This window comes from Equus przewalskii, chromosome 25, assembly GCF_037783145.1.
Source record: "Equus przewalskii isolate Varuska chromosome 25, EquPr2, whole genome shotgun sequence".
Lineage (NCBI taxonomy): Eukaryota > Metazoa > Chordata > Mammalia > Perissodactyla > Equidae > Equus > Equus przewalskii.
The window spans coordinates 480,119-501,862 of NC_091855.1; the positions used below are offsets into that span (position 1 = coordinate 480,119).

Sequence of the window (21,744 nt, forward strand, 5' to 3'; positions counted from 1 at the left end):
TCATTCATATGTGGAAGATAAACAGAGGGGTAAAGAGAACAGATTAGTGGGTACCAGAAGGGAATGGGGTTGGGGGTGAGCAAAAGGTGTAAAGGGGCACATATGTATGGTGATGGATAAAAATTAGACTGTTGCGGGTGAGCACGATGCAGTCTCCACAGAAACTGAGAAGCAATCATGTACACTTGAAATTTCACAATGTTATAACCCATGATGACCTCATTTTTAAAAAAAGAAACAAAGAGGATATGCTGTCTCTAGAGCAGTGGTTCTCAATTGTGGATGATTTTGTCCCCCTAGCCAAATTTGGTGCTAAATATCATACAATTCAGAGAACAAGCCTCCACCACAATGGAGGACCCATCTCAAAAGTCATTACTCCCATGGTTGAAAAACACTGTTCTGGAGTTGGGGAGTTTCCCGTCACTGGAGGCATGCATGGTAGCCCAGACCAGACAGTGTGATGACATCTAATACATGGCTTTTGAGATCAGTGGGAAATGAGTTGAAAAAATATTTTTTGTTTCAGATCACTCTCCAGAGAAAAACACTTTAAGGGATACTCAAGTGGTGAGAATGACAAACATTTGTTGAACACGGACTGTGGGCCACACATTATAGCAAGTGATTCGTGTACACATCTCAGAGTCAATTCTGACAACCCTACCATAAAACAGGTAGGATTGAACCTCGATTGGATGGTAAAATCAGGTTGCCCTAATGTCACAGAGCAGTCAATGCTGCAACTCAGATCTACCTGACTTCATTGACATATGTCACTGTCGAAAGCAGAAACAGGAAATTACTTTCAAACTTCTGTGCTCTAGAAAACAAATGAAGTGTCACATATTCCAGAAGTGTTGGCACAAAGTCTGAACAGGTTTTTGCTCACTGCAAACCTAGCTGGCCAGGAGAAAGGGGAAAGGATTCTTTGAAGCCATCCTGTGATGAAGGAGAGAACAGTATCTGGATTGTCCCCAAGTGCCTACTTCTATAAGAGCCACATATAATATTCATATATTCACGGAATCTCAGTCAGAAGCTGAGCCAGACAATGACATCCTTTTAGCATGAAAGTTCAGTATGGCAGACTTTTGGACATCCCTGACTGGGAATCCTGCCGTTCACAAAGACAGTAAGTGCTGACCCATGCTTTCTAGGCTGCCTACACTGATGCCCATGGGTCAGGATGCAGTGGGCCTGCTTACACGTTGGTCAAACTGTCACTAGGGCACAGTAGCCAAACAATGATAGTTTTGAGTGAGCAGAGCAAGTTGCATAGCACTGTAAGAGCTTGCTCTTCTGCAGGAAAAAAAACCCACAAATTTTGTGATAATACTGAACGGCTGCAATCACAAGTGAAGTATTCTTGATTGATCTCCACATTCAGTGGAAAATACTTCTAGACTGAAAGGAAAGAATCAGCCCAAGGAAGTTAAATCAAACAGAAAAGGCAATTTGAAGACAAAGAAGGGGTTGCACTAAAGCTTTTCACACCACCAGTCTTTCATTAACACACGTCATGGTAATCAGGCAGTAAAATCCTTTGCTCAGCAAGTCATCATTGTATTTTTTGAAAAACAAGATGTTATGCTTTTCCATGTTCTAAATAAAGAAGCAGAAATGCATTGATATGTAGTAGTTTGATTGACATTAAATAAATTATATTTGGTGGTGGCCTTAAAAAAAGGACAGAAGCCTAAAATGTATCTAAAATCAACTTCTAAATGCACAAAATAAAGCAGAAACCAAATCAGATTCCCACAGATGCATGGAAAACAGTATAATTTTCTCCAAGTAAGAAATCAAGAAATGAAGTGGGTTCTAAGAAAAAAGGAACTGAGTATGTTTGGTCAGAAATTAAGAAGTTAGGGTTTGATCGCTGTCACCTGTCACATCCCATTGACTATAAGCAAAGTGTTCCTATACTATTCTAGGTTCCTATTCTACCCTTGAAGATCTTCTGGATCACTGGCAGGAAGTACATGATGTCCTCACTGACTGGAAATGCTTCCCTCAGAATAAAAACCTGAATGCTGCAATTAGAGCCATGTGTCCCTGTCAGCTCCTCAGTGATTTGGAAGGACCTTGTTCCTCACCATTCTCTGTATAGTTCTTCACATACAAGTATCAGGACATGCTGATTAAATCAAAATAAAGAAAAGTGATCCGTTGACTTTTCCTCGTTGGGCCAATTCATGAATTCTGTGTTCTTCTCATTTCAGTTGCTCACCTCTTAGACACTTTAGAGAAGAAATGTCATCCACATCAGCAATGAGCCAACAAAGGACTCTTCTTCTGACATGTACAACTTACTAACAGCAGTGTTCCTAGCTTCAAAGTCCAGCGGAGTCCTCAGTGTCCATCACCAAAGTCATGACAGAGGTCTGAAATCTACCATTACCCTTCTAGGAAAGCCCAGGGACTTCAGATCCCGAAGGGACACCACTCTTTTAGCTTTTGGGAAGACAGCTGTAACACAAAGCGCTAAGTCAACGTAAGGGTCATGGTTATACCTTGTTCTTTCTACCAACCCATCGCTGCCATACGTGATCCTAAGACAACGTTCCTTCAAGACCATTTCTCCAATAGCTTTTTCCTGCTCAAGAACTTCCACTGAAACTCATTATCAACTCTGTAACCTAGCCAGCAGTTTTCTATCCTCATGAACCACTTATACTTCCTTTCCTTCCCTCCTCCTCTTCACACACGTGACTCCCTGAAACAGCCAGTTCGGACCTATCTCCTCTACCATCTGTCTTGCCTCATGCTATTCTCTGGAACGTTTTCCCCTTCTTGTCAAATGCACACACACTCTCTTCAAGACTCGAGCCATGTCCTACCTTCCCAAGTCTGTATTCATTTTCATACCTAAATGCTCACTTGTCTCCTCCCATCTTCATTTTGGAATGCTGTTTGCAGTATAAGCCAACACGTTTTGAATGAAGACAAAAAAGATGATCCAATGAATCCATTTAGCATTAATTTTTGCAGAAGATATGAGGTTTACACCTTGGTTCACTTTATTTCTTTTCCTTTTGCCTACGGATGTCCAACTCTTCCAAAACCATGTGGAAAACAACAGTTGCACTCCTGGGCATTTACACTAAAAAAATGAAAACAGATGCACACAAAAACCTGTACGTGAGTGTTCAGAGCAGCTTTATTTGTAATAGTCAAAAACTAGAAACAACCCACATGTCCTTCAATGGGTGAATGGTTCAATAAAATGTGGTAGAGCCATATAATGGATGAGCACAACACAGTGATCAAAACCAGGAAATTGACACGGATACAGTATTAGTCATTCAACTACTTAGTAGAAGTTCACTTTGGACTGAAATCCCCTAGGTGTGTGTAGAGTTCTATGATGTTATCTCATGCATGAAAATCCATGTAACCATGACAACAATCAGGACACAGAACTGTTCTATCACCCCAGAGAAATTCCCTCATGCAACCCCTTTAGAGTCACACCCCCAGTTGTGACCGTGGTAAAATGGATCTCTTCTCAATTTCTACAGTGTTGTCATTTTGAGAATGCTGTATAAATGGAATCAATCACACAGCCTTTGCGGATTGGCTTTTTTCACTCAGTACAATGCCTTAAGCTCTATCCAAATCATTGCATATGTCAACAGTTTGTTCCTTTTTGTTATGACATTTTATAATTAGATATAATCTGTACATTGATAGCTCTGTAGCCAGGTTACATAGTACACTGCCAGAAGAAGTCAAAAAAAGCAACACTGCCTGTTGAAACCATAAAAGTTTCTGTTTCTGGGTCTCCCAGACGTAGCCTATGAAGACTAAAGGTTTAAGGGCACTTTCTAACACTTGGTATTGTGAAATGTGCTCACAACACATTCATATACAGAATCATCCAACAGTGGCAATTGTTCAGCTATTCCTTGAGAAACAGCAATTAACCAGAAACAATGCTGTAGTCATCTTAGCTACAAGATTTCTAACTTTATGTCTTCATGGAAAATTTTAGATACAGTTCACAGTTAGATAGAGAATGGAGTCTCTTTTGGTTCTTGAAACAAGGAGCTAGGTCCGGAGCAGAATATCTGCCCCACAAGCCAACAGCAGCTAGACAGACAGTTTGCAAAGAGAAAACGACATAAATGCATAGGAAAGTATGAGAAAGCCCCCAAAAGTGTGGGATGGTGCTGCCCTGCATTCTGAAGTCTCAAACTAAGAACTTTATCATTTCATTATATGATTCCACATAGTACATCCTCCCACTTCATGTATATGGCTTTTTTGATAAACATTTTCGTGCGCACATATGTTTAATATTCACCCTAAATATCTGCCAGCATGAACAATGTCTAACTTAATTTTCAGACCCTGCCATACTCGTTCCCATCCTGTGGGCCAGAGACCCAGGGAAGGACAGGAGTTCTGGCAAAGAATCATCAAAGCCCATGTACCTACATGAAGACTAAATCAAGAATATGATTCACAATGGATGTTTCCAAGATGACAAAGATGCTGTGGCTAAGAAAATTCTTAACAAATTTACTGAAGAAGATTAACGAAAAGTAGAATAGTTTCCTGTCTTTAGCATTTATTGATGAATATTAAACATCTAACTCCTATTGGGGGAAAACACACACCTCCTACCTCTCTAGGCTCTCTAGAGAGCTTTTCTTTTCCAAAGGGCTGTCCGTATGTCATCCAGAAACAACAGTAAGGAGAACGTGCTTGAGTTGGAATGCAAAGATTTAAGTCAACATTGGGAGAGATGGAGCAGGAATCACTGGAAAAGTGCATAAAATTATTGCGAAACAGAAACCTTCAAACCCCAGGTCCTTAATTCTCATTCAGGAGCCAAGGGGAAACAATTCAAGTGCATGGCACTTTTTGCATCTTTATAATGGCAAGTGGGAACATCCTCCCAGGAACTGTGGTCAAAAGGGCCAGAGACATCCTAGGGCACAAACACATCATGTTACACCACCTAGCCACATGCTTTGCCAGGATTCTATCAGCTTTCTAATTAATCTTGCATCCTTATCAAAAATTCCATATTGTCTTCAAACATGCCCTACACATTTGTTGACCTCTTGTGTGCTGGATGCTAGATAACTGCAGTCAAAAAGAATGATGTCTATTAGTTTAAAACCATGACAACTTGCTTCCAAAAAACACTACAGTAGCAAGAACAGACTCTGCTCCCAGCACAGCCCCCAATATTGAGCAGGCCCCCGACATCTGGGGCACAAATCAGACCACTTCTGCTCACGCTGAATAATAACCTCATCCGGCATGTCTGAAACCTACTCTCCAGACCTATACAGGTACCAATCCATTCTCAAAACCCATCAACACCAATGTCATGAGAGCCTCCTCCACACACACACACAGAGGCAGCATTTATTCCTGTTAGGTTTGCTGCCTGAGGTATGGAGACAGAAGCACTTGCACATTGATAGGAATCCAGGAGTCATTCTTCATTGCACATAAGGTCCACTTAAAAGCTTTGCTTCATTTCCAGAAAGCTTTATTTTTCAAGTCAAAATTCTATTCAATTTACATTATACTTTATTAAAGACGACTTTAAGGAAAAATATATAGTTGTCAACATAAAAATCTTATTTTTTCTTTTTTAGATATCGGGGACATTCATAAATAATAATAATAATTGTAATTATTTCACAGTAGTTCTCAAATACAAAAAAAGCTGCCCTATTTAAGAATTTAATTTTAGGGACTCACAACATTTTGAAAGCATTACTGCGACTTTTAAAATACACACTGCATCTTGCTAGACAACTTAGCACAAGCTTTCTGTATGATCATCTCCTGGGCACTTTCTCACTTGCTATCTGCTAGGTTCTACGCTTGACACATCCCTGCATCATCTCATTGGTTTAACAACTTTTGCAGCACTGAACACAACAGGAGGTCGTTACACTATAAAAATTCGTGTAGATTATTAATATAGATATTAGCGCTAAAATGACAGCAACGCTTAACACAGTTTACTGTTAAATTGAGGTTGTGTTGCTGTGTTAACTCAGAATCTGATCAGCACTGTCCCAAGGCACAGAGAACACCATCTGTGGCCCGTTCAGCAGAGAAAGCCATTAAGCGACCTTCCCTTCTACAGGGAGCAGATGAACATCACCTTATCTACTCAGAAGTTTAATGCCAATCACTACACGCCAGTTGGGACAGCATAAAAAGGCGCAGAACAAAATGATTCTATGAAACACTCTTGCTTCCCTCTGAAATTGCTTTACGATTGTAGATCAAATTCTTCCCCAAAGAATCCTGCTCTGCATGTCATAAAAAGTAAGGTGCCTATGTCCTGCTTTGAACTCTTAAAAATACATGCTGTCCTGCATTTTCTTTGATGCTTGCAAATTTCAGACTCAACAGACAGGCAATCCCAGTAAGAAAGGGAAAAAGAACAAGAACTCAGGAGGCTTTTCCACAGTCCCCAAACCCAGTGCACTCCCACAGCAAACCGGTAGGTCCATGTTGTTCCAGGAAAGGGAGATGGGGAGAGACAGGAGGTGTCCACACCAGGCGAGACAAAACCAGGTGAGTCCAGAGGAGGCAGGTAGAGAACCAGGCGGACTCCCAGGAGCCAAGGGTGGCCTCCCCCCTCCCTCCGGACCAGGACGAGGCCTGCTGTCCCTCCCCATCCCTCTGACCAGGACTTGGCCATCTACCCCTCCCACTCGCTCTGACCGGGATTCAGCCGGTTGTCCCTCTCCCGCATCCCTGAGAGCGGGGAGTGGAGACACACGCGGTGTGCACAGCAGGCAGCCTCTCTGAGCCTGAGACAGCTGCCTGGACTGTCTTCCATCGCTGGGGAGCGGGGACGGAGGGGACGGAGGGGCGGAGGCCGAGGAGCCCTGTGCAGCCCGCGAGCCCCGCGCCCCGGCCCTCGAGGACAGCGCCCCGCAGGCCTCAGCGGACACGGCGGGCCAGGGCCGCGCCGCCGCCCGGAAGGCTGTCCGGGACCCATGCCCGGGCTCAGGGCGCGTCTCCCCTCGGAGCGGCCCTCCCGCCCGCTGCGGCCTTGCCCGCCGTCCTCCGAGGGCTCTCCGCGGAGCCCCGTCAAAGCGCTCCCGCCCGGGCTCCCCGCGGAAGAGACGCCCGGACCGCCCGCGGGCCAGGGCGGCACAGACCGTCCTCCGCCGGCGGAGCGCCCGACGCGGCGCGCGTGACCAGCCGCCCCCGCCCAGGAGGGACGAGGCCTGACCGGGACAGCCCCGCGGGGCACTGGGCTCAGGGGGACCGCGTTGGAGGGGATGGCCGCGCCCTCTCTACCTCTTGCCTCAGGCGCATCGCTGTGCTACAGGCAGGAACTTTCCACCACATTCGCCTACTCCACGCTGAGGCGGCATTGCCCCTCCTGGCCCGGATGTCTGCGGCCTCCCCATTGGCTCAGGAAGAGCAGGAGTTGGGGGACAAGCGGGTGGGCGAGTGAGTGAGGAGGCAGAGCCAGGGGAGGGCGGGGCGAGGTGGAGGGGAGGGGCGATTGGAGGGCGGGGCGAGTGGGGGGTGGCGCGAGCGGGGGAGTGGGCGAGTGGAGGCGTTGGCAGCAGGGAGTTGGGCGCCAGAGGAGCTGGGGCAGCCACGTGCCACTGCACTGCACGTGGGCAGGCAGGGCGAGCTGGGAGGCGTGGCAAACGGGATCAACCAGCAGGAGGTGGAGACTGTACTGGTCAACTACCAGCCAAGGAAAATCAGGAGCCATGCTCCTCCCACCCGCTGCCTAATGGGAAAGGAGTCTCTTTACATGAAAAGTAAGAGGCCAGTCTCCCTGCCTCCTGCCCTTTGGGAAATGTAGTCCACAGCCTCTAAGTCCTACCTTCTGATCTGATGCTTCAGCTCTCAGTGCCATAAAAGCCAAAGAAACATGGCGAAATTCACATTGAGGTTGAATGTTACTCCACAAAATTGAGTTTCAGCACCAAAGGTAACATTAATATTTTCTTCATTTCATTTTTTTTTTTTGAGGAAGATTAGCCCTGAGCTAACCTCTGCCACCAAACTTCCTCTTTTTGCTGAGGAAGAATGGCCCTGAGCTAACATCTGTGCCCAACTTCCTCTACTTTATGTGTGGGACGCCTGCCACAGAATGGCTTGACAAGCAGTGTGTAGGTCTGCACCCGAGATTGAAACTGGCAAACCCTGGACAGCAGAAGGAGAACATGTGAGCTTCACTGCCAGCCCCACTGGGCTGGCCCCAATATTTTCTATATTATTCCTACAGAAACCAAAAAACACTTGTTTGGGGAGATTTTCCAGGTTTTGCTTGTAAATCAAGATGAGGCAGTAGGGATCACATCAAGATGGCAGCATAGGCAGACTCTGAACTCACCTCCTCCCACAAACAGAACTGGGTTACAACTGTTCTTGGAAAAATTACCCTGGAGAGAAAACTGGAAACTGGATGAAAAGAACCCCCACAATAAGGGACAGTCCTGACTGAGGCGGAAGAGGCAGAAATTCCTTCTGGAGAGAAAAAGCCACCTTCACAAACCACGGACCTTCACAGCCAGTAGGGCAGGAGCCACCCTAAGGTACACAGCCCTCCCTGGAGAAGTGGGGACCTGAGCAGGGGCCTGTTACTGCCATAAGCATGCTTCAGACTCAGCACAACTGAGATGAGTGCCCTACTATTTGGCTTGGCTGCCTATTAACTGCAATGGGGCAATACCCCCAGAAAAGCTATCAGATGAAAGCAGGAAAACACCGGGTCTTAAAGGGCCCAGGCACAAATTCAGCCATATCAGAGAGAAACCTAAAATCACCAAAAAGAAAGCTGCACAGTCCTTTGGTGAAAAGAGACTCACCTGGTAGGCTCTGGGTGTGTCTCTGTGAGAGGTGAGACGTCTCCAGAGACAGACATTGGTGGTGGCTGATGGGGGTCGGTGAGCCGAGGAGTAGAAAGAAAGATATCTTAGACTCTCAAGATCTGGCAGTAGTGCTCTTTTATTTAGAGAATAGTGTGGAATAGCATGGGGACAGGACCCATGGGCAGTCAGAGCTTCTGCTGCCGCCGCTTCTGCTGCCCCCGCTGGCATGGGGACAGGACCCATGGGCAGGCAGAGCTGGTGCGTGGGGACAGGACCCACGGGCAGTCAGAGCTCCTGCTGCTGCCCCGAGTTGAGGGTTAGGGCTAAATTTAAGGCATAGGTATGTGAGTCATCTCTTTACAAGACAAAGGAAAAAAAAGTTAAAATGGTACCAGTGCCGGTAGGGTCCGGCCATGGGGCGGTCCCACAACTTTTAGATAAGAATCAAACCGGATTGAGTAAATGGCAGAAGTCACCGCTCAAATATTATCTTCAACTAAAGACAAAGGAGGATTTTGGGGTGGGGGGTCAGTTACATGAGGTTGCCAGACAGTAAACAACTTAAGTTCTTGCCTTCCCCATTAAGAGTTTCCAGAGATAAGGCCATCCCCCCTTCCTCCTGGCGCAGAGAGGGAGGCATGGAGATTTCCTTCACAAATGCAATTGTCTCTGATCAAAGGGCAAACAAATTCCACTCCTCGGAGCCTGCTTCTTATCTGTAGTTTTAAAAGTAACCAGCCTAAAAATCCTCATCATAAACTGTTTTAAAATTAAGCAGCCTAAAAATCCTCACAGTGGCCATTGTTGTGACCTAGTACAGGCATGCTGACAGGTGCTGGCAGACAGCATTGAAGTTCTTCCCCTGCCCAACAGCCCGGGGGTTGGCCAAACCAACTAGAGCACAGAAATAATCCAGATCAGCCAGGGCAGGCAGCCTGCCCTAGGGAACTGCCCTACACAAGAGCAAGCCCTCAGGCTACTTGTCAGCCTGCATAGACTGGGTGCTTTGATCCTCTGCAGGTAGGAGAGTGTGTCCACCTCTATGGGGCAGGGACTGTGTGAGGAACAGGTGAACTGTGGGGGGTACTGTTGGAGAGGTGGGGACCTCTGCAGTGGGGTGACAGGTACATCCCAGGGAGTCAGGAAGTGTGCACGAAACAGGGCTTTGTGATGGGGGGCACAGAGGAGCTAACGCCAGAGACCTCGTGACCCAACCCTCTCTGATGACAGACAGGGAGACGGAGACCTCAGGCAGGAAGGAAAATCTCAGAAAGTGATGTGCTTCCTGACTCAGAGGGGCTCAACTTCTCTCTCCACATCAGCAGGGCTAGAGGGAGGGACTGAGTCCAGCTCAGACACAACCTCCTGCAGCTCAGGGCCTCAACAGCCCAGGGAACATGGACGGTGACTTACGCAGAGCCTGCATCACTCATCACTGTGTTGGGCCTGATGCCTCGGCTACCACAGGAGGCTGGAGTCACTGCTGAGAGGACCTTTGCCAAATGCAGACAGCTCAGGGCTCAGGGCAGGACTCTCTCCTCCCCACCCTCAGGAGCCTGAACCCCCGGACCCACCTCCGGGCTCACTCACCTCCACATAATCCTCCATCGTAGCATCCAGCAGCTCAAGGGAACTGAAGAATGTCACCAGGGAGGGGACGACACCCTGTGCCGCCATCGGGATGGGCATGGTGATGAGCTCCCGCTCTCAGGTACCCCCATGAACCCTCCTCTGAAACCCCTCACCTGAGCCTCCTGCCCACCCCACACTCCCATACACAGCAGCCTAGGATCCTCGGGACACCCCAACACCCACAATCCCCTCCTGCCCTCCCCTCCAGGAGCACCAAACCCCACCAGTCACGTCCCAGGGCTGGCTGTCGGCCAACGCCAGGGGGTGTGGCCCCTGTCCCTCCCCACCCCAAATCTGTCCTGCTGCCAGCCCTTCCAGGCCTCCCCCTGCTCACTGCCAATGCAGGCACTTCAGGCTCTGTGGCTATAGGAGATGCCCTGGAGGAGGAAGGCCCCTCTCCTGAGGGAGGCCTCCAGCTGGGAGGGGGAGCCCCCTCTCCTCTGACTCCTACACCCCTCCCCCACAGTCACCCTCACCTGCTGCCGCTGCCTCTCCTGGGCTCCCTGGCGGGCCCTCTCTGCAGTCTCTAACACGGAGGTCACCTCCTGTCGGGGCCGAGGACAGGGTCAGTGCGCCCATACTCCCCTGCACATGTCCCCCAAGGCCCCTGAACTCAGACCCTGGCCATCAGGCTCCAGTCCCCTGCTGCCTCTGCTGCTTCCTCCTCCAGGGTGCTCTGATTCTAGACGAGTCCTGGCTCCAGGACTCACTCCTGTGTGACCTTGGGCCTGCCCAGCCCTCCCTGAGCCTCTTTGCTCATCTGAAAAGTGTGAGGAGAATGTCACCTGCTTCCAGGAGTCTCCTGAGGACTCAGAGTCATCTGCGTATCATCACTGCTCTCCCCTCACATCTCAAGGAGCCAGCACAGATCTCCTCACATTCCTGTCCTCCCTTGGATGGTAGCACCCCGCTGGGAGGCCTGCACCTCTGATCATTTCCCTCCACTTCCCAGAGGAGGAGACTGAGGCCCCCAGAGGGGCAGTGACTTGCTCAAGGACCCACTGAGGAGAGGCTGCTCCCCGTCCCAGTCAGAGGCCCTGTCCCTGCTTGCTTCACCGCAACCCTGGCTCCAAATCTGACCAAGGCCCCGACCTCTGGACTCCCAGGGTGTGTCCAGACCCCAGCTGAACAGACAGGGAGGGGGAGGGCAGGGTGTCTTGGGGGGCCTGGCCGAGTGGCTCTGGCATGCCCCACTCTCACAGGGCTCTCTGACCCCAGCCTGGGCCGAGCCTTGCCACGCGCCTCACCTCCTAGGATCCCCTCACGTGGTTCCCATCCCCTCACCCCTCTTGTCCTTCCAGATCTCCAGCCTCCAGTTTACCATCAGGAGCAGCTTCCTGCTCACGTGCTGCTCTCTCCTGCACCACTTCTTAAAGTTTCAAGAACTATTACTGAGGCATGGGGAAGAAAAAGAAAGAAGAAAAACTGTGGGGTGCTTGAGGGGCAAATCCCTTTTGTTTGAAAACCCAGCAGATCCAAACTGCCTGGGGCCTGGATGAGGGATTTCACTGGGGTGCTCTGAGCCCTAAGGTACCCTTGGGACTCAGGAGGGGGCCTCTCCTCTTGTGCCCTGGGGCCTCCATTCCCATATGTCCCAAACAGATCTCTTTGGAACAGTGTCAGTTTCAGCTGGATAGAGACTTCCGTTTCTGCAAAGGAAACACTTGAAACTCTCCACCTGGGCTCAAGGCAGGATCTGGTCTGCAAGAAAATGAATCCTTGTGGAAAAACTGATGGCCTAAGGGCCCTGAGAGACTCAGAGACCCAGCACGCAGCTCAGTCCCTGTTCCCCGCGTTCGCTGTCTCCCAGGTGGTCTCAGCTGACCTTGGGGGACATGCCGGCTGAATGCAGGCTGCCTGGTCCACCTCACGCTCATGATGCTTGGCTGGAGAGCAGCCTACCCACCTGGAAACTTGTCTCCAGGTCTCTGAGATGGTTAATGGCAGGGCTCTGCAGAGCGGAAAGGATGGTGTGGAGGGAAGAGAAGTTTCCTAAGCCTCGGCACTCCTGGGGAAGGGAAGAGATTGAGCTGTGAGGGGGAGCTGGAGCTCTGCTGCCCCTGGCTTCTGTCCCCTCATGGACTTCTGTCCTGGGGCAGACAGATGCCCAGGGAACCCAGGGAGGGCACACCTGACACCCAACGAGTAACACTGCCAGGCACAAGGATTTGTAGTTTAACACAGTGAGCTTGTCCCCACTGGGACCTCAAGTCAAGGTCAGGGAGAGTCGAGGGACAGTACAGGGACTCAGACCAGAGACTTCAATCCTGAGAACTGAGAAACAAGAGGCAATCCCCACAACTCCAGAGAGGTCCTCCCTGGGCATTCCACAACTTACCTCAGCTTCCTGGATCCTCCACAACCGTGGCCCCTCCTGCGGTGTCATGCTTGTGTCCCTGAGGCAGGTGGCAATCACATGGTTGGCCACGGTGTTGGTATGTGTCATATTCTCTGGGATGAGGATGCCAGGTACTCGCAGTCCCTGTTGTCTCTCTGGGAACAGATGGGCCCAAGGCAGTGGGTGGGCACCAACTTCTTCAACAGCTCCTGTGGAAGATTTGGAGTATCACCTGGTCCTGTCACACCCCAGCTCAGTGTCCACAGTCTCACATAGTCCCAGTCAGGGTGGGAGCACAGCTGGAACTCAGGAAGCAGAGGATGTGGTCTGAGGCTTGTGGGAGTCCCTGGGTTTTGTCTGTATCCACAGAAGCCTCCTGGGACAAGATGACACAGGACACGGTACTGTGGAGAAAGGAGGGGGCATTTTCCCCCAGCCCTGTCTCACGTCCTCCAAGCTCCAGGATGCAGCCCACACCTACCCACCTCTAGGGCCATCTTCCCCTCATTCTAGTCACCCTTGGGTCCCACTCCCCATTCCCATGCACATTCGCCCGAGGCACCGCCAACCACTGGCTTTGATTGTCTCCACTGTGGTCAAAACATGTCAGGTGCCTAATAAGTGCTGAAGATGACAAGGCCACCTGGGAAGATGGGTGATTGCCTCATGGACCTGGCAGCACTTCACTGAGCACCCATCCTCCACCAAAGGGCCAGACTCTGCCCAGCTTCCACTCTCTTCCACCTCATTCATCGGCACAGCCACAAAGTGCAGCACTTGCACTGAGTGTCTGTGTTTATTGTCTCCTGTTCTCTAGTGGGCAGGGAAGGCTTGGGGGGAAAGAAAGCTTCCCAGGTCACAGTGTTGGTAAGGGAGGGAGCAGGGATATGGACCCAGACCATTGGATTCTGGAGCAGGGAATGGCAGGTGTGGGGTGGCTCATGGCACCGGGAAGGCAGGGGCCACCTGCCCTATGAGCTCTGCTGCTCACTGCAGCCATCCTCATCAGCTGCTCTGCCACCAGCTGGGGAGAGAAGTCCAAGAGGTTCGGTTTCTCCTCTCGCAGCTGGTCCTCGGTGGTCACGGCCCAGGGGCAGGTGGGCTCTGGGGCTGGATCCTGCGGGCTCCTGACTGCTGCAGATGGAACTGGAAGTCTCAGTAGAGCCCAGCGTCCAGTGGTCTCCAGTGCAGGAGCTGACACTGGGGCTGACTTTAATGGTGGCCCTTCCTCCAGCCTTGCAGTGGCCGACACAGGGGATGCTGGCTCCAGCTCTACCACAGGTGATGGGACTGGAGGTGGAGCTGGCTCTAGCCCGGGGGCTGGAGCTGGCTCTGGCTCTGGCTCTGGAAGTGGCAGGAGCTTTGGAGGTGGCTCTGGAGCAGGGTAAAGAGAAATTTTCACCCACACACCTGACAGTTTCTGTAACTTTCCAAAGACAGGAAAGACTACACTGCCTTTAAGAGAACTCCAGCCCATAAACCCCAGCACAGGCAGTTTCCCCATACTGCAGTCCCCTCACCTTTCTGCTCAGTCTCAGTGACCATGAGATGCTCCAGGTGGCCCGGCAGAAGGCAGGCTTGGCCCTCTGGGTCTGAGCCACCAGAGCTGACATGAACAGTGGCCAGCTTCACCGTCAAACAGGGAAACTGCAGGGGCTCACTGAAATCCTGTCCTTGGTCCAGCCAGCTTCCCAGCATCAAATAGATAGTACTGGGGGGAGGCAGATGGGCCACAGGGTGAGAGGCCTGGCCTTTGCTTCCACACTGCCCTCCCAAGGCACTCTCATTTGGACTGGGGCCCTTGTGCCTTACCATGCCTTCCAGGGGAAAGCCCCATCCCAGCCTTGAACCCTGCCTGGCTTTCCTGGCAGTGGCAGGCCTGCTCCTGCAGCAGGTTTAACACAGAGTCTGTGGCAACCTCTTGTTCCCACTGATACTCTTCTCCCAAAGGCCCAACGTCCACCTCAGCTCTCCATGCACGTGGGCTAATGGAACGAAGACTCAGGCAGATTTGTGAGCAGCTTGCTCATGCACCACCTGCTCTGGAGCTGACGGTGGTGGTCACAAGGGGTGGATGTGGAGACAGGGAGGCCAAAGGAGCTGGGACTCTGGTGGCGATGGGTCTCTAGGGGACAACTCAGCCTAGACTCCCTTCTGGTTCTCAGGGGGCCTGGGACCCATACAAAGCTCTCTTATACTCCTGTCCTCTTTGAGAAGAAGCTACCAGAACTTAACCCTCCCATGGGAATCGAAAGATAATTGAGATGCAGTGTTCTTCCAGGCCTGGCAAAGCCACGGCCTGCATATTCTCCTCCTACCCTCTCCTCTAGAGACAGGAAACCCTCCTTCTGGACCCAAAGACCACTCACTTTTGTAGGTGGTCCTGTGGTCCATCCCACTCACAAAGGGGGAAGATGCCTCCAGATGTCCAAGAGGGTATGAAGGCGTCACACAGGATGTATGGTGGATGGGACCTGTGAATGATGTCAAGAGTGACTGACTGTCTCTCTGACTAGAATTGAGGCCCAGACAGGGTGTCTGCTTCATTCACTGAGTTACGCTTAGTGTCTCCAGAAGTCTAGTGTGGAGTAGGTGTTTAATACACGTTGTTGAGTGAACTCCAACTGGAACCATCCCAGATATCTGAGTGGGTCCTGGGGCCCCTTTGCTGCCTCAGAAATCCCTCATTGGCTATGTGAAGGGCGAGGACCAGGACCAGCTGGATGGAATCTCAAACTCCTTGACAGTGTGCTCTCCAGGTGCTTTATCAAACTCAGAAAGGCCACAAGTCAGTGATGAAAGAGGAAGAGTAAGTTTTATGGGAGACAGAGAAATAATCACCATGAACAACCACAGCCTGTCCCACAGCTCTCTCTGTAAAGCCAGGCACCAGGAACCACTTGCCATGGCTGGTTTCATTCATCCCTGGGAGAACCCTATGATGTTCATTGTCTCCCACCCCACTTTTCACAAGACCAAACTGAGGCTCAGAGAGATGTGCTGACATTCCCAAAACTTACAGCTGGCAGTGGGCAGAGTCACCACAGTGCTGAGGATGAGGCGGGCACTCGCTTAGTAAACAGCTGGTCCAGGACCTGGTGGAATGTGCTGAAGGCCGAGTAGTTGCACACGAAGGTGGTGATGTTGCAGATGATTCTACCCAGGAAGGCTGGGACCATGGACTCTGACAGCTTCTCTATCACTCCTACCTGGAGAGCATGCATCCTGCAGGCCTCATTTGGATAAAAAATGGACTCATCTTCAGGCTGGCTGGGACCAGGAGGGACATAGTGTCAGTGGCACCATCTCAGGGTCCTGGATTAGGAGACCCCTCTGTGCCCAGTCACCTCAGACCAACCCTGGTCATTCTTGGTGGCCTGGTGCATCTACCCTCTGTCCAGGGACATGGAGTAACTGAAGCCATCTGCCATCTCTTTGGCCATGTCCTGTGTGCAGCTCTGCAAAGACACTGCCTGAGGGACAGGACAGACGGTCTCAGGGGCCTGCCTCGACTTGGCTGTGGGGAAACTCCCACCACAGAGCAGGTACAGAACGCCTCCTGTCACAAATCCATTGTGAAAGGAATCTTCATTCCCTATTTCACGTGTCTAGTTTCCCCAAGAACACCAGGAGCCATCCCCTCTTCCTGTAATGTGGCACTAGCCCCTACTCCTACAGCCAGAAAATTAGCGCCCAGCTTCAGACACCACCAGATCCTGAAGTCAGTTCCTGCTGAGGCCTCCCATCCATTCTGTAATTCCATGGTAACTCCTGAGCTCACATTTCCCCTGAGACCCAGCTCCCAGCCTACCCTTGGCTTCTTAGAGGAACAGTGGGATTTCCCAGAAGCATTCCCAGCCTGGGCAAGAAATGTTTTGAAATGTTCTCTGAATTTTCAAGGACAGGGGATATTGGTAGAAGTCATTTTGATGTGTATGTGCAACAGTTTTGATGTAAATAGTATCTTTTTCAGACAGAGATCAAAGAGTAGGGCTACTGGGTGTAACAAGGAAATGGATACACTGATCCAATGTTTTCATGGTGGGAAGTCTTAGAAGGAAATATCATGGTTAAGAGCAGAGAATATGAAGCAACATCTTATGTTCAGATTCCAGCTCAATCACTTTGTAGATATTGGTAGTGAGCAAGATATTTAAATCGTCAGGGCCTCAGTTTCTTTATCTGTTGTTAGCAAGAATGATAAGTGTACCTAATTTGTAAGGACGTGGAGAGAATTAAAGGAGTTGATGTTTGAAAAATGCTTGGAACACATAGCACATTACAAGCACTGTACCTATATGTTATAAATGAAAATTAATTCTTCTGACACTGTAAGCACCAGAGGGGAGAATAGTGCCTGGATGGACGTAGAAAGAAGTCCCTGATATAGGATGAATCAGTGAATGAACAGCACTGTTGAAGGCATTACCAATGACACATCTGCCTCTCTACACACATTCCCAAGCATAGTCACACCCAAGCATCCCTCCTCTGTCCTGCATCATCTTCTCTGATTCTATCCAGGAATCATGGAGGCTTCTTGAACCCTGGTACAAATGTAAATGTGGTTCTGACTTTGAGACCTTTGGGCATTAAAATATAAAAAGTAAATCATTATTAAAGTTAAGGTCATCTGTTCTACTTTAAATCTTTGTGTCTAAATTTCTACATTCATTGAATCTTATGTTAATTTAATCATTTATTCCTTTCATTTCTATCCTCTCCAACTTTCTTTCAAGGTTCCAGTCAACACAAACATGGGATTATAAAAGTACCTTCAAGTGTGTGCATATATGCATATGAATGAGTTTATTTGAAAGATATATTTAAACAAATATGCACACATATACATACCTATTACTCTTGAACATTTTCTTTGGAGCAAGCAAAGTATTTCTGCACATTTTATTTATACCTCACAGCATCATGTTATTCCACAATACCTTCATAAACTAGGAAACAAATGCTCAGGGAAAAAAATTAACAGTTACATAAGAAACTAGCTAAAACGTATTGTGCATTTTCCTGAATTACATAAAAATGAAACCGTGTAGTATGTACACTCATTTTTTATGGCTCCTTTTATTCCAAAACTTGTACATTTAAATAAATGTAATTTATTGTATGTCATTATACTCATAAATCATTTAAAATAAAAAAATCTAATGGTGCATTACTCAGGGTAGGATCTAGAATGAGGGCAATTATAATAATCTGCTGATTCTTGTTTTAGTATTTGTTCTGAGATATGAAGACAGCATTCTTGATTACTTTGTTATTCAAGTTTATTTTAGACACCTGTATTAAAAAAGTGACTATTTGGAGTTTATTCACAGACGTCCAAGGAGTTCGGAAGGACCTGCAAGTTTGTGCAGAAAAAATAGTAACTGAGTCCCATGACTGGAACTGTGAAATCAGGCTCTCATTTGAGTCATTCTCTAAGCATGAGTATTGAAGAGATTCCTTAGAAAAATGGATAAATGGATGATATTGATATTGTTCTTTCACTGACCCTTAGGTTATGATAAAATTTAGAAAATAAGGGGGATATTTCATTTAGAGTAATGGAAAAAATATTTGTAAGCATCACTGGAAGTTTTCAATCAGAAACAGTAAGAGAATTCAAATACAAAAACATGCCAACCAATCCTTCACCCAATGAATAAATCCCCTTACACATAGAAGCCAATATTTCATACATCGATTAGTATATGTACAGCTTTAAAAAGAAATATTTTTCATAGTAATATAAGCCATGATTTAAAATGTTGCTTCATCATATTTAAGAAGTTCTCTGACACTAAGGCTATGCTAAGTCAATCTTTTTTTTTTTTTTAAGATTGGCACCTGACCTAACATCTGTTGCCAATCTTCTTTTTTTTTTCTTCTTCTTCTTATACTCAAAGCCCCCCCAGCACATAGTTACACACTCTAGTTGTGAGTGCCCCTGGTTGTGCAATGTGGGATGCCACGTCAGCATGGCCTGATGAACGGCGCCATGTCTGCACTCGGGATCAGAACCAGTGAAATCCTGGGCTGCCGAAGTTAAGCACACAAACTTAACCACCCAGCCACGGGGCCGGCCCCATAAGTCAATCTTTTTATTGAACTTTGTGTTCCCCTGTAGACTCCATTTGGAGACGTGCACTTAATAATGATTTTACCAGTGACTCTAGTAGGCATTGTGGACACTGAGCTGAAAGAGAACAGGATTCTAAAGAAAGAATAAGGCAAATGTCCAGTTATAAGACAAACTGGTATATTAAAGTCTACATTATCAGGAAGAGAAGTTAAGATGGTGATATACAGAGAAATGTCTGACATAAAAATGAGAAACTTGGTCTCAGACTTTCTCTATCATAAAATTATATAAATTGCCTTGGTCATCAAGAATAGTACAACTCATGACTGTTCATTTAGTAGAACAAGAGAATAATTACTCAGTATGATATAAGTCATTTGAGAATACATTATTCTTAAGAACTCTATGTGGTCCCATGAAAAATGGGATATGTTATATATATGACACTCACAGTCGAGGACAAATGTGGGAGAGAAGAAAAACAACAAGGGGAAAAACTGCTGCACGTCAAGAGCAGAAAAGTTAATATAGTCAGTTACTTAAATTTTGCAATAATCCCTCCTATCTGTAGGAGATACCTTCCAAGACTCCCATGCCTGAAACCATGAATAGTACCAAACTGTATATACAGTATGTTTTTTTCTATACATACATACCTGTGATAAAGTTTAATTTTAAAAACTAGGCAAAATAAGACATTAACAACAATAACATGCAGTTGGCATATCCAAATTGCCAGCATCACTACTCTTGCACTTTGGAGACATTATTAAGTAAAATAATAATTATTTGAACACAAGCATTGTGATATCAAGATAGTTGATCTGAGGGGCCCATCCTGTGGTGCAGTGTTCGGCTTCAGTGGGCCTGGGTTGACCGGTTCAGATCCCGGGTGTGGACCTACACACCACTTGTCAAGCCGTGGTGTGGCAGATGTCTCACATATAAAGTAGAGGAAGATGGGCATGGATGTTACCTGAGGGCCAGTCTTCCTCAGAAAATAAGAAGAAGATTGGTGGCAGCTGTTAGCTCAGAGCTGATCTTTCTCAAAAAAAGAAGATAGCTGATCTGATGACCAAAATAGTTACTAAGTGACCAATGGACAGGTAGTGTATAAAGCATGGATATAGGGGACAAACAGATAATTCATATCCCTAAAAGGATGGAGCAGCACAGTATGAGATTTTACTAGGCTACTCTGAACACTGTGCAATTTAAAACTTATCAACTGTTTATTTCTGGAATTTTTCATGTCATATTTTCAGACCATGCTTAACCTGGGCAACTGAAACATGGGAAGTGAAGCCACAGATAAGGGGGACAGCTGCATAGAGAAGTTGCAATCAAAGAAAAGAAAATTTTAGACAATAAACATAAGAGGTAATTTCTACTTCCATGATCTGATCAAAGAATAGCAATGTCAGGCTCCAAAGGCTCGAGCTCTGCAATCATGGGCACTTCTTCAACCCAAGACAACTGGTCATTTTACAGCTCCCATCCCAAAAAAGTCTTTTCAGAGCCCCCTTTATGTTTTATTCCTCAGACCATAGATGAAGGGGTTCAGCACGGATGTGACCATAGTGTATATCACTGAGACTGTTGAACTTGAGTGTAACCTGTGGGTAGTAAAAAAGCTGAGGTAAACTCCTAGGGTTGTACAATAAAATAAGAAGACAACTGAGAAGTCAGATGCACAGGTGAGAAATGCTTTAAACTGCCCCTGAGCTGAAGAAATTCCACATATGGAGGAAAATATTTTAGAGTATGAGTAAAGGATAACAGGGAGGGGACCACCACCTAGCAGGAGCACAAAATGCACCACTATGTCATTAAGAAAGATGTCAGAACAGGCAAGTGGGATCATCTGATTGAGTTCACAAAAAAGTGAGGGATTTCCAAATCTCGAGACGGACAGCTACAGCATCATTATGCTTTGTAACAAGAAATCCAGGACACTCATGATCTAAGACACCAGAACCAAGAGTGCACAGAACCAGGGCTTCAAGAGGACCGTGGAGTGTGGTGGATAGTAGACGGCCGAAAAGTGGTTATAGGCCATCATCATCAGGAAAAGGATGTCCAACACTGTAGAGAGTGTGAGAAACAAATCTGTGTGATAGTCTGCATAGGTTGTGACTTTAGTCTGTGTCTGCATGTTCACTAGCATCTTTGGGATGGTGATGGAGGTAAAACAGATGCCCATGCAGGACAGGTTATAGAGGAAGGAGTACACGGGCATGTGGAGGTTGGAGTTTGAGCTGATGGCCAAGATGATGAGCAGGTTTCCAAACACAGTGATCAGGTACATAGAAAGAGAAAGCCCAAATATGGAGGGCTGCAACTCTGATTTCTCTGAAAGTCCCAGAAGAGGAAATTCTGAAATGTGTGTATCAATGCTTGGTTTCATGGGTAGAGGTGACTTACAGGGAAGAGGCAAATAACATGACTAATTTTCACATCAACATGCATTACTCATATATTTCAAATGCTACAATTTTTATTTCGGGATCACGGAATTTATTTTAATATTTTGTGTATAGATATGGTTCCATTGAGCGGATTTCCTGTGCCAATTCTGACACAGAATTTTTGTCCCAACCTGCTTTTTCCCTAAGAGACCATGTATTCTAAAGTTTTAATTAGAAATTCTTCATGTACTTCAAGAATGTAAATTAAAATATGTGTCCTGACTATGTTTTAGGTACTGTCTAGGTCATAAGAATAGGGTGCTGAAAAGCAAAAGTCCATACAATTCAATGATGGCGATGAATATACAGTATTACCAAGTAATAAAACTACCAATATCTCAGATGGTGACAGGTGGTATGAAGAAAAAGAAAGCAGGTGTAAAGGAGAGAGTGAAT

At 47.5% G+C, this 21,744-nt stretch overlaps 2 protein-coding genes across 16 annotated transcripts in view; both read right to left on the reverse strand.

The window, feature by feature from the left end:
• The window catches only part of LOC139079260 (ral guanine nucleotide dissociation stimulator-like), a 38,657-nt gene extending 21,311 nt beyond the window's left edge, over positions 1–17,346 (reverse strand). For 2 of the 12 annotated variants that reach the window (XR_011532719.1, XR_011532720.1), the window contains exons 1-10: positions 14,319–17,346; positions 12,799–14,172; positions 12,367–12,468; positions 10,937–11,005; positions 10,419–10,493; positions 10,242–10,321; positions 9,623–9,722; positions 8,826–8,886; positions 2,872–3,106; positions 2,317–2,472 (exon numbers count right to left, since the gene is read on the reverse strand). Coding sequence is in view for 9 of the 12 variants with exons in the window: in XM_070593049.1 (XP_070449150.1) it covers positions 13,655–14,172; positions 14,319–14,613 (813 nt within the window). In the remaining 3 variants the exon portion in view is untranslated. Of the gene's footprint in view, positions 1–2,233; positions 2,473–2,871; positions 3,107–8,825; positions 8,887–9,622; positions 9,723–10,241; positions 10,322–10,418; positions 10,494–10,936; positions 11,006–12,366; positions 12,469–12,798; positions 14,173–14,318 lie in introns of those variants that run through there. The other 10 variants (XM_070593054.1, XM_070593050.1, XR_011532718.1 and 7 more) reach the window with 9 other exon arrangements.
• The window catches only part of LOC103544439 (ral guanine nucleotide dissociation stimulator-like), a 90,229-nt gene that overhangs the window by 30,800 nt on the left and 37,685 nt on the right, over positions 1–21,744 (reverse strand). The window lies entirely within an intron of this gene.